The 13,348-nt window shown below is 43.9% G+C and overlaps 1 protein-coding gene across 15 annotated transcripts in view; it reads right to left on the reverse strand.

Moving 5' to 3' along the window:
• The window catches only part of LOC129839747 (myosin-10), an 89,969-nt gene that overhangs the window by 19,482 nt on the left and 57,139 nt on the right, over positions 1-13,348 (reverse strand). For all 15 annotated transcript variants that reach the window (XM_055907378.1, XM_055907374.1, XM_055907376.1 and 12 more), the window contains 10 exons: positions 9,849-10,042; positions 9,485-9,606; positions 9,275-9,344; positions 8,929-9,089; positions 8,446-8,554; positions 8,155-8,286; positions 5,202-5,408; positions 4,714-4,851; positions 4,204-4,327; positions 3,426-3,597 (listed from right to left, as the gene is read on the reverse strand). In XM_055907378.1, coding sequence (XP_055763353.1) covers positions 3,426-3,597; positions 4,204-4,327; positions 4,714-4,851; positions 5,202-5,408; positions 8,155-8,286; positions 8,446-8,554; positions 8,929-9,089; positions 9,275-9,344; positions 9,485-9,606; positions 9,849-10,042 — 1,429 coding nt within the window. The remainder of the gene's footprint in view (positions 1-3,425; positions 3,598-4,203; positions 4,328-4,713; positions 4,852-5,201; positions 5,409-8,154; positions 8,287-8,445; positions 8,555-8,928; positions 9,090-9,274; positions 9,345-9,484; positions 9,607-9,848; positions 10,043-13,348) is intronic.

The raw sequence follows: 13,348 nt of genomic DNA on the forward strand, positions 1-13,348 counted from the left end.
CATTTCACTGCACCTGCTATAACACCTGAAAATCTGTGTACGCGACCAATACACTTTGATTTGACTCCTGAACCCTGCCTGCATTCCTTAGACATTCCTGCGTTAGAGCTTCTGGAGAGGCCTGTCCCTTTGCCAGGACCAAATAATGACTCATTGTCCAATTAGGTATTACACTGATGAAGCCATGGATAACAATATAGCTACTAATGAGTCATTATAGTCAAATAGCAACTGTCCAGACTATGGTAATTCAATAGCCCTACAATTATAAACAGTCATAAAATTCCAACTGGAATACTGTAGCCTAAGTAACGGTTTAATCAACTAGCCTATGACCATGTGATGATTTCAGAAGGTCATTTAGGGGATACTGTTTTCCATTGGCCTACAGTCACCACCTGAATTCGCTACAGTCGCCACCTGAATTCGCTACAGTCGCCACCTGAATTCGCTACAGTCACCACCTGAATTCGCTACAGTCACCACCTGAATTCGCTACAGTCACCACCTGAATTCGCTACAGTCACCACCTGAATTCGCTACAGTCACCACCTGAATTCGCCACATCTAAATGATTGGACTTCACCTTCATGCCAATGACCTCTGTTGAAGCCAGAGGAGGAGCTCATTAGTATGTGGTCTCAGTTTCCCTAATCAAAAGGGACTTAATTGAACGTGACACCAAATGTGTTGCTCATGAATATTTTCCACTAAATTAGGTCTGAATTGGCTTTGGATTACAAAGAATGTTAAATGAACAATCAAGCTAAATTGAGGTAATACTTGGATGCAAGTTGACATTTTCTCCTTCTTCCAAGAGACAGGTCTTTTTCAAGCCATATCTGGTAATGTTTTCCTTGAGTCCAGTAGTCCTGTTCAGAAGCTATTAAAAATAAACGTCTGTGAAGTACAAACAGATTCCGTGACCAATTCCCTCTGAGGTGTGAGACGATCCGTCATGGCTGCCATGCCCAAGCTGAGATTCCTTTTCCTTTCCGTTGGAAAATGCAGTGAGAGACTTGGATGGAGCACATCATCAATCTCTATCAATCTGCCTCAGAGTGTGCGTGTGTATTAAATGTCTCTAGTGAGGGTGATAGCCAGCATACCAGCACGCACTGCACTAAGGAAGGCATTAGTTTAGTTTAGAGTGAACCGATGCCACTGAACAACTAAGCAGCTAGCCAACATGAGGGTATGTCCCCATGTGAAAAAAATACTATGGTATACTATGGTTAAATAATATTGTATTCACTGTAGTGTTTTTGCGGACTTTACTGTAGTGTACTGTAGTATTTACAATCTACTGCAGTGTTGGAACTAGTAACATAAGCATTTTGCTGCACCTGCAAATCTGTGTATATACCTTAGTCATTACTGTAGGGTTTTTGTGGACTGTAGTGCTTTTGTGAACATTACTTTAGGGTTTTTGAGGTCTGCAGTATACTGTAGTATTTACTATAGTATTCTATAGTATACTATAATGTGCTATAGCAAGTACTATACATGATTGATAAGTACTACAGTGTGTAGTATATTATTCTACAGTATACTACACAATTCTATACTAAGTTCTACACACGATCGAGGGATTCTACAGTTTGTAGTATAGTATTCTACAGTATACTACACAATTCTATACTAAGTACTGTAGTATTCTATAGTAAACTGTGGTATTTTTTTATGTGTGTGTGTGTGTGTGTGTGTGTGTGTGTGTGTGTGTGTGTGTGTGTGTGCGTGCGTGCGTGCGTGCGTGCGTGTGTGTGTGTGTGTGCCCGCTGGGTCTCAACTGCTTGGGCCCTGTAGAGTGGACTGTTGCTATGGGGACAGGCGATGGAAGTGGGAGTATATGTGTGGGTGCACATCTAGCCGGTATGGTTTACTGGACCACAGTAGTGGCCGGGCAGGTTGGGCCGGTTGCCATAGGAACAGGCAACATGCGCGGTACAGGCTTGCATGGTGGGCAAAGCTTATCTATTCATCATCTATTCCCCGTATTAATCCAGGTAGCGTTCACATAGTACATCCTCCATTTCATTTCATTCGATTTCACCGTTTCAAAACATTTTCTCTGTCATGCAGATTGAGTTCGAATAACAGACTGGAAGCTTCAAAAGGAGTGTGGTGCTTGGAATCATTGTTCTTCCTCTGTCAATCATGGTTACCTGCAAGGAAACACGTGCCATCATCATTGCTTTGCACAAAAAGGGCTTCACAGGCAAGGATATTGCTGCCAGTAAGACTGCACCTAAATCAACCATTTATCGGATCATCAAGAACTTCAAGGAGAGCGGTTCAATTGTTGTGAAGAAGGCTTCAGGGCGCCCAAGAAAGTCCAGCAAGCGCCAGGACCGTCTCCTAAAGTTGATTCAGCTGTGGGATCGGGGCATCACCAGTACAGAGCTTGCTCAGGAAATGGCAGCAGGCAGGTGTGAGAGCATCTGCATGCACAGTGAGGCAAAGACTTTTGGAGGATGGCCTGGTGTCAAGAAGGGCAGCAAAGAAGCCACTTCTCTCCAGGAAAAACATCAGAGACAGACTGATATTCTGCAAAAGGTACAGGGATTGGACTGCTGAGGACTGGGGTAAAGTCATTTTCTCTGATGAATCCCCTTTCCGATTGTTTGGGGCATCCGGAAAAAAGCTTGTCCGGAGAAGACAAGGTGAGCGCTACCATCAGTCCTGTGTCATGCCAACAGTAAAGCATCCTGAGACCATTCGTGTGTGGGGTTGCTTCTCAGCCAAGGGAGTGGGCTCACTCACAATTTTGCCTAAGAACTCAGCCATGAATAAAGAATGGTACCAACACATCCTCCGAGAGCAACTTCTCCCAACCATCCAGGAACAGTTTGGTGACGAACAATGCCTTTTCCAGTATGATGGAGCACCTTGCCATAAGGCAAAAGTGAAAACTAAGTGGCTCGGGGAACACAACATCGATATTTTGGGTCCATGGCCAGGAAACTCCCCAGACCTTAATCCCTTTGAGAACTTGTGGTCAATCCTCAAGAGGTAGGTGGACAAACAAAACCCCACGAATTCTGACAAACTCCAAGCATTGATTATGCAAGAATGGGCTGCCATCAGTCAGGATGTGGCCCAGATGTTAATTGACAGCATGCCAGGGCGGATTGCAGAGGTCTTAAAAAAGAAGGGTCAACACTGCAAATATTGACTCTTTGTATCAACTTCATGTCATTGTCAATAAAAGCCTTTGACACTTATGAAATGCTTGTAATTATACTTCAGTAGTCCATAGTAACATCTGACAAAAATATCTAAAGACACTGAAGGAACCAACTTTGTGGAAATTAATATTTGTTTCATTCTCAAATCTTTTGGCCACGACTGTATGGTGCAAACTGAACACAACCCATGAACGTTTATTGAGAATCCATTTTGGGGCTGAAGGGGGAGTATCTCACCTGGACAGAGCGGCCTGTAGCTCTTCCTCCTTCTTGGCCAGCTGGATCTTGAGCTCCTCTATCTGGGCCTGTAGCTCAGCTATCTGGTCCTGGAGGTCCGTGGTCTCAGCGTCTAGCTTCCTCTTGGCCTTCTCCAGCTCCTGGCGAGTCTTCTCCTCCTTCTTCAGGCGCTCTGATGACACACACACACACACACACACACACACACACACACACACACACACACACACACACACACACACACACACACACACACACACACACACACACACACACACACACACACACACACACACACACACACACACACACACACGAGGTGGAAGGGCGGCGGGATCAACCAAACGATGAAAATAGATGTTGGCCCAGCACTCAAAAGTATAAACTCAAAAATTCCACTCAAGCAGTAGTAACCAGATTCTTCCGCTTGGTAAACCATTAAGTCATTGTGGTGTCCGAACTGAAATGGAATTCCTATGCATACGTAGAATCACACTACCAGAGAAGTCTTAATCTTATCCAGTCTGTAGTCTTATCTTAATGTTATTATATGCAGTTGAACGTCTGCCATGTTGAGGGAGTTACAGTAAGTTCTCCAACTTTCCTGGATTCCTTGCATCATCAAAAGGCTTTGGAGAAGAATGTCTGACGGGAAGGACCTTGGACCTTCTCCTCCAATGAAGGCAGAGAAAGAGAGCAAGGAAGAAAGAGAGCAAGGAAGAAAGAGAGCAAGGAATCGAGGAGACCAATCGAGGAAGAGCCACAGTGAAGCCTTTACCTTCCAGGTCAACCATCATCACCTCCTGCTTGTTCTTGACCTTGCCCAGGTTCTTGGCCTTCTCCTCCTCCTCTGTCAGCTGGGAGGTCATCTCGGCCACACGGTCGTCCAGCAGCTTCTTCTCCTGTTGGGTGGAAAGAGGAGAGGAGAGACGTTAAACCTCTCTACAGTTTTCTACAACAGGGGTCTGCAATGTGTGGCTTCAGAGCCGCATGTGGTTCTTTAGCTTCCCCTTCATGGCATCTTCTAATAAATCATTTGTATCAGATTAAGATAATCTTAAACATCTCTACTATCCCTGTACCCTTCAGGGCTCTATACAAGTCTAATCCCTAATTTATGTTTTCCGCTTCAATCAAATGCACACGGTTCCGTATTCAGTGTTGGTGCGGACAGGAGCGGACATTCTATAATGTCTATTCTGGTTGTGTTCGAGAGGACCAGGCAGACGGTCGGACGATGTGGAAGCAGATTGTATAAATTAGTCTAAAGTGTGCCCTCTTCTCTGACCTTGAGGAACTTGGAGTTCTGGTCCTCCAGCAGTAGAATGTCCTCCTCCATCTTCTTGATCTTGGCCTCGGCAGTCACCTTCTCCAGCTGCAGCTTCTGCCTGGCTGCCTCCTCTTCATCTAACTGCTCCTCTAGATCCTATGGATAGACAATGGACATACATACGTTCAACCAACAGAGACACTCAGTATCTTCAGCACAAGGATATGTATTGCAATGCTGAAGTTATCAATAGTTTTAGTTAGAAGGAATTCCATCTAAACCAACATTAACTCATCAACTGATGGTGTGTGAGTGTGTGTGTGTGTGTGTGTGTGTGTGTGTGTGTGTGTGTGTGTGTGTGTGTGTGTGTGTGTGTGTGTGTGTGTGTGTGTGTGTGTGTGTGTGTGTGTGTGTGTGTGTGTGTGTGTGTGTGTGTGTGTGTGTGTGTGTGTCCATGCTGCATCCATATGTGCATATATGGGTCTCTCTCTCGCTCTCTCTCTGACCTGGATGTGGGACTGCATCTTCTTCTTCTCGTTCTGCATGCTCTGGTTCCTCTCCTCCTCCTCCTCCACTCTGGACTCCAGGTCGTGGAGGATCTCCTCCAGCTCCTGCTTCTTAGCGGCCAGGCGGGCCCTCATCTCCTCCGCCTCGGCAAACAGCTCCGTCTCCGCCTGCAACTGCTCTGCAAGGATGTTCTTCTCCTCTAGGAGCTGTGGGGGACACAGAGGAAAGAGAGCAAAGTTTAACTACGCTTCTTTTCTAGATGTTATTCGATTAGAATGTCGAAAGGTCAAATCTCCTCAAGTCTACAAAAAAGGTGCTCTCTAGAACCAAAAACGGTTCTTTGGCTGTCCCCTTAGGAGAACCCTTTGAAGAACCCCTTTTGGTTCGAGGTAGAACCCTTTTGGGTTCCATGTAGAACCCTTTCCACTAGAGGTCGACCGATTATGATTTTTCAACGCCGATTATTGGAGGACCAAAAAGGCTGATACCGATTAATCAGCCGATTTTTTATATATATATATATATATATATATATATATATATATATATATATTTGGAATAATGACAATTACAACAATACTGACTGAACACTTTTATTTTAACTTAATATAATACATAAATAAAAATCTATTTAGTCTCAAATAAATAATGAAACATGTTCAATTTGGTTTAAATAATGCAAAAACACAGTGTTGGTGAAGAAAGTAAAAGTGAAATATGTGCCATGTAAAAAAGCTAACGTTTAAGTTCCTTGCTCAGAACATGAGAACATGTGAAAGCTGGTGGTTCCTTTTAACATGAGTCTTCAATATTCCCAGTTAAGAAGTTTTAGGTTGTAGTTATTATAGGAATTATAGGACTATTTTTCTCTATACCATTTGTATTTCATATACCTTTGACTATTGGATGTTCTTATAGGCACTATAGTATTGCCAGCCTGATCTTGGGAGTTGATAAGCTTGAAGTCATAAACAGCGCTGTGCTTCAAGCATTGCGAAGAGCTGCTGGTAAACGCAGGAAAGTGCTGTTTGAATGAATGCTTACAAGCCTGCTGGTGCCTACCACCGCTCAGTCAGACTGCTCTATCAAATATCAAATCATAGACTTAATTATAATATAATAAACACACAGAAATACGAGCTTTACATGCTGACCAGACCGGATACGTCGCGTGCGCGAGCGTCGCAAAATAAATGTAGAAATCCATGTTATTCAATTATTGCACCCACACTGCTCGCGCGCGCCAACGAGCGTCCGCGACGCCAAGGGCTAAAATATAACATGCTGACCAGACAGGACACGTCGCGTGCGCGAGCGTCGCAAAATACATTTAGAAATCCTTGTTATTAAATTATTGCACCCACACTGCTCGCGCGCGCCAACGAGCGTCTGCGACGCCAAGGGCTAAAATAGAACTCCTTTCTATTTCTGACGCAGATTGCGCTGGAAGTCCTGCCTCTCCCATCTCCTCATTGGTTTATAGAAGCAGGTACCCACGTGCCATCTCCTCATTGGTTATACCCACGTGGGTGATTGAAAGACAAACTTTGTTGCCAGTTGTCATGGTAATACAATGTGATCACTATATAAGTTCAAAGATGAAAAACCCTGGAAGGAGGAGAGATGACTAGAAACGATTCGGTTGGCCGTTTTATGTGTGGATTAATTGTCGGAGTAGAGGTCCTTGTGCATTTCAGGTAAAATAACAACTCAATGTTTATATCCCAGGACAAATTAGCTAGCAACAGCAAGCTAGCTAAATAGGACAAATGAACGTTAGCTAGCAAGTGCAAGCTAACTAGCTAAATTACCATACATGTTTAATGCTTTTCGACCTGTCCCCAAATTGTCATTGGTTCAGAGTTTGTTTTGATATTTTAACCTGCGTGTCGTGATCGCGTTTGGTGTGGGGGGCAAAATAAATGTATGCACGATAGCGCACGATGGCGCACGCGCGCAGCCGGTTTGGGTTCCGTGTTAGGTCATTAATATGGTAAAATCCGGAAACTATAATTTTGAAAACAAAACGTTTATTCTTTCAGTGAAATATGGAACCATTCCGTATTTTATCGAACAGGTGGCATCCATAAGTCTAAATATTGCTGTTACATGGCACAACCTTCAATGTTATGTCATAATTATGTAAAATTCTGGCAAATTAATTACGGTCTTTGTTAGAAAGAAATGGTCTTCACAGTTCGCAAAGAGCCAGGCGGCCCAAACTGCTGCATATACCCTGACTCTGCTTGCACAGAACGCAAGAGAAGTGACATAATTTCCCTAGTTAACGTTGCCTGCTAACATGAATTTATTTTAACTAAATATGCAGGTTTAAAAAAATATACTTGTGTATTGATTTTAAGAAAGGCATTGATGTTTATTGTTAGGTACATTGGTGCAACGACAGTGCTTTTTTGATTGATTGTTTTTTTATACGTTTTTTTATTTTATAAGATAAGTTTAATGCTAGCTAGCAACTTACCTTGGCTCCTTGCTGCACTCGAGTAACAGGTGGTCAGCCTGCCACGCAGTCTCCTCGTGGAGTGCAATGTAATCGGCCATAATCGGCGTCCAAAATTGACGATTACCGATTGTTATGAAAACTTGAAATCGGCCCTAATTAATCGGCCATGCCGGTCGGCCATGCCGGTTGACCTCTACTTTCCACAGAGGGTTCTACATGGAACCCAAAAGAGTTCTACTTGGAACCAAAAATGGTTCTCCTATGGGGACAACAGCAGAACCCTTTTAAGAGTGTACTACTCAAATTTCAAACCCAGTGGCCAAACTAGTACTACACAGCATGAACTATGGAAGCCAACGACATTAACAATGGCCGGAGTAAGTTCATATGCTGTTTTATCTTCGGCAGTGCATACTTCAGAAGAATAGCTAAATTGAGATATAGAACCATGGTAAGGGGATCAGGTAGAGCTCCAGGTAGTAACTCACCTGTTGGTGTTTCCTCTCCATCTCCACCAGCTCTCCCTCCACCTTGCTCTGTCTCTCCTTCACCTTGACCAGCTCCTCGTCTTTGGTCTGCATCTCCTCCTCCTGCCGGGTCACCTGGAGCAGAGGTTTCACCTGGAAGAGAAAAAGGAGGAGGGTCCCATCAAGGTCAGGGGAGGGAGGAATGGAAGAAAGGATTAGGATAAGGTGTAGAGATGTGGTCATATGAATCCTGTTAACAGTGGGTGTAGATGTGGTCTCACAGCACTCTCCACCAGTAAAACCCCCACTCACCTTGGTGAAGAGTCTCCACCACTGCCAGTGGCGCAGCTTGAGGTAGGCAGCACAGTTCCTCTGGAGGACCTTCAGAGCACTCAGCTGCTGCTGCTTCTTAGCAAACGCCCTGAGGAGATGCATAATTAAGAGACTGATATCACATACAGCTTTACTTAGCTACTTAACTTGGCCACAGCTGTATCCCAAAACATAACACATACAGTATCATTTTGACTTGACTTTGACAGTTTTAGCAACTTCATAACTTATCTGTACTTATGCCCCATTTTTGTGAATTGCTTTGAAATCAAAGGGCACAAACATGCCTCAGTAATGAGGTGGACATTTAAACCTACTTGACTGAGTGATAGGGGACAGACAGTGGGGCTGCTGAGTCATGGTACTTACTATGCAAAGTGATTTGAAGCCTGGAAGTCTGGAAAGTCTGGCTATATAAATATGAATTAAGTTATAAATCAATTGTTAGTCCTAATGACTCACTTGCGTGCCAGGTAGCCGCGGCAGACAGACTGGAAGTAGATGATGATGTCAGTGATCTTCAGGTCTCTCTCCTCCTCCAGGTGGGCCAGGACTCCGGTCCTGAAGAAGATCTTACTCTGGCCGATACGGAACAGGTTGGGGTCCAGTTCCAACGCTCGGATCTGTTACAATACACAGGAGAATACGAATAAATGAGGAAAGTCAGCATGCAAATCAGATCTTTTTTATTTGTTATTTGCATCATTTTAAACAGGGTGGTGCATTGACACAACTCATATTTTCATGAGTTTCAACACTTTTTCTCGTTGTGTTAGTTAATTAATAGATAACATTGGAAGCCCTTTACCATCCTCTCGCAGGCCTGTTTCCCGTCCATGAAGCCCTTGGGGATGGCATTAGGGGTCAGGATCTCGTACCTGGGATAAATAGAGAGGTATTAGGAGTTAACGCACTGGCATATGCCCAGAGATCACTGTAAGTGAGGGCAGTCTAGTCGGCTCACAGTGAAGACAAAGAACACAAGCACAATAGTTATGTGTCCTGTTTCCGTGGTTACCTCTGTCTGAACTCCTGGAAGACGATGCGGTTGGGGAAGCCCTGTCTGCAGATACGGATCCCCTCCAGAACTCCATTACACCTCAGCTGGTCCAGAACCAGATGGGGCTCCAGCTTACCAGCCTGATATGGGAGAGAGATGAAGTGTTATAAATAAATAGTACAAAAACCTGGTACAGGTGTACAAGCAAAGAGTATTACCTATTAACCTTGTGTCTACAGAAGGTCTAGCAATATATACTCAGAGAAAACCCTGAAATTAAGAGATCCATTCAAGTCTCACCCCTTCTGTTGGCTATAGTATAGAACAGGTGGCCTGGTATAGTTAGACTGACATGTAAAGTATGACAGGATATACTACTCACCTTCTTCTCGTGGTTGGGGATAATACAGCGGACGAAGTTGGGGTTGGTGTTCCTCAAGGTGGCCATGAGCTTGGTGAGGGACTCCTTGTAGAGCTGGCCCACCGTGCGGAACATGCCCTTCTTGGTCTTGTAGGTGGCGCCGAACGTCGTCTCCGCCATGCCCGCCACCTGGTCCAGGCCCACGATGCGGTCCACTGGCGAGGAGAGAGAGAGGGAAGGAAAGGGGTTAGAAGAGAGGGGGGTCAGACTTGGAGAGAGGTGTTGGGAGCTAGATCACAGACAGACAGACAGACAGACAGACAGACAGACAGACAGACAGACAGACAGACAGACAGACAGACAGACAGACAGGATGCTGGGAGTAGCAGCAGCCAGCAGAAATGTGTGTCAGCTGCAGGTGTAGATAGATGAGGACCTCTAGGTATGACTGGCAGCCTCTGTGGATTTGTGGGGGTGGGGCAAGGACAGGGCAAGAGGATCACCTAAAACTGTAGTCCCGGACAAGCACAACTGATTCAACACGTCAAGTAATCTTCAAGCCCTCGATGAGTTGAATCAGGCGCTTTTATCCGGGGCTACAACAACGATGTGTGCTGTTGGGGGTATTGGAGGACTGGAGTTGGGAACCACTGCTATACAGTATACATGCTTGGTTCCAGGGTCTGTATTCGTAAACGTTCTTCAGGCTAGGTACAGCTGATGGTTGCTAGTGGTAAAAACAGGTCTTCTTGAGCACTATGTTCCCACACTACTCCTTTCAGCAGTCATTCAAAGTGACAACCTTTTAGGATAACTACAAATGAAATACCTATTCTTTGGTATGAAACTAAAGGCATTTCACAGCCTGGGACCTTTCCTACACATGGTCTTTTTTTCATCATATTAGCATAATCTGACAGTCAGTCACACAGGGCCATTTCATATCCGTAACTTCAGATTCACAACATGCCTTGTTTCATTTTGGTGTGACATTATTGCTGGGCTGGCGTGTTGCCAAGCATCATATTTCCAACACGTGGCATAAGACAGTTTTGATACGAGGCATGCTGATGAATTAACTATTGTTTATCCAAGTGTCCATACAGGTAATTTATCAAAATCAAACCTCCAACTGTGTTATCTCCTAGGGTTTCAGGCAGACAGAACTCCAGGAATGTCCTACAAAGTTCCAGACTTTCAGTTTTTAGTCTGTAGATATTGTATCACTGTCACACCTGCTGTGTGTCAACGTCTATAGTACTGTAGAATCGGGCCAAGAGAAATGCCAAATACTACATGTGGTTCCAATTCTCTGCTACTTTGAAAAAATAAAAGGGGGAAATGAATTCCATTAATCTTTCCTCAGTCAAGCCTCAATTCTTTAATTCCCTTTACGCTTAAATATATGCCTTGGAAAGGGAATAAAACCCAGACAGGAGAATAGGCTTTGGTTCGGAATACTGAATAACCAGTGCTCTTAACCTTTCCACCATACTGTAAGGAAGCGGTCGAAATGTACACTATTGTTACCCTGAGGGAAATGGGGGAGGGGCATGCTTTTTCAATTTCAGTCAGGGAGAGAGTTTAGTATTTTTTTTATTTAGTCCAGGGGAGGATCATGTAATTTGGAATCGATTAAATGTCATACACTCATAGATTTTTCTTTGCTATCTAGAACTTAAAGGGGTTCTTTGGCTGTCCCCATAGGATAACCCCTTGAAGAAACCTTTTTGGTTCCAGGCAGAACCCTTTTGAGTTTCAAGGAACCAAAAAGAGTTCTACCTGGAACCAAAACGTGTTCTACCTGGAACCAAAAAGGATTCTACCTGGAACCAAAAAGGATTCTACCTGGACCCAAAAAGGTTTCTACCTGGAACCAAAAATGTTTATTCTATGGGGACATTCGAAGAACACTTTTTTCTAAGAGTGTATTGCTCAGTGTTTGAGAATTAGTTGTTTATTATATCTGGATGTGTGCCTGATGATGCCCCTCATCCCTGATTCTCTGCTGGGCGCGCAATATCAAGTGCCACTACTGTGGTCTCAATAAAATGATCCTTAGAATATAGGCCTAGGCTATATGAAGAGCATGCTTGGAAAAGTACAGGGGAACATTATATTTTGAAGAAAATGTACTTCCTTCCCAAGTTTTTGCACTGCTGGGATGGTGTAAAAATAGGCTACACTCTCAATCAATCAATCAAATTGATTTATAAAGCCCTTTTTACATCAGCAGATGTCACAAAGTGCTTATACAGAAACTCAGCCTAAAACCCCAAACAGCAAGCAATGCAGATGTAGAAGCATGGTGGCTAGGAAAAACTCCCTAGAAAGGCGGGAACCGAGGAAGAAACCTAGAGAGGAACCAGGCTCTGAGGGGTGGCCAGTCCTCTTCTGGCTGTGCCGGGTAGAGATTATAAGAGTGCATTGCCATTAAGACCAGATTGTTCTTCAAGCTGTTCAAATGTTCATAGATGACCAGCAGGGTCATATAATAATAGTCGTTATAGAGGGTGCAACACGTCAGCACCTCAGGTGTAAATGTCAGTTGGCTTTTCATAGCCGAGCATTCAGAGGTCGAGACAGCAGGTGCGGTAGAGAAAGTGAGAGAGAGTGAGGGAGAGTTGAGGTACACACAGCAATTGATAGGCTGTCCCAATCATGAGCCTTGGCCTGCCCTGCTCTTGTTGATGTAGGCCTAAAGTCTTTTGTGCAGCCTAAGCAATGGTTGTGCTGTGTACGGTGGCACTTCAGGAGGCAAGTCAAAGGCTTCGTCCCCAAAATGCTATATTTGTGTGTGCGGACTAGCCCTACTGATGTCCTGTTCAGTTTGAGAGGAAGAACGTGAAGATGAGAAGGAGGACCGGAGGTAAGCTTGCTACTGCTATAATTGATTTTAATAAAAAACGATGTTTCGTTGCCCATAATGAAGCTATTTATCATAGTTACTGACCTCACAATAAGCCATATTCAAGTAATTTACATAGCTTACATTACGATGAAGCGGCAGCCACGGAGATTGACAGCGCATGGGTGCTGAAAGGCTAATTCAAGAAGGCCTAATTCATTTAAACGATCTTCCTTTTAATTTGACTTTAGGCTACTAACAACAAGAGGGCTTTGTGTTGGAGCCTTTTCCTTCCTATTCAAGACATAAGAAGTAGGCCTACCTGTTTGACAGATGAAATTATAGTCCACTATCCATAGACTTTGTCAGCCAATTCCTTCAGACACCATACACTCCTTAAATATCTCAGTGTCAGTGGAGGCTTGGTGTGTTCATTTAAAACTAGGGCGCGAATTGATGTGGCTTTGGTTAAAGAAAATGGCTAAAAGCATAGGGCTACCCCTTGCTAGCTTAATATTTTCCTTTTTTTTTTTTTTACCTGATTATATAAAGTGATCTATAACGCAATGTTTGTGCTAGAAACAAGTTGTAAAACGCAGGGGAAAGATGCATACGCATATGGGATATCTTTGGTTTGTCTCTATGACATTCAGAGGCTATGCTACAACCTTCT

This window comes from Salvelinus fontinalis, chromosome 40 (assembly GCF_029448725.1).
Source record: "Salvelinus fontinalis isolate EN_2023a chromosome 40, ASM2944872v1, whole genome shotgun sequence".
Lineage (NCBI taxonomy): Eukaryota > Metazoa > Chordata > Actinopteri > Salmoniformes > Salmonidae > Salvelinus > Salvelinus fontinalis.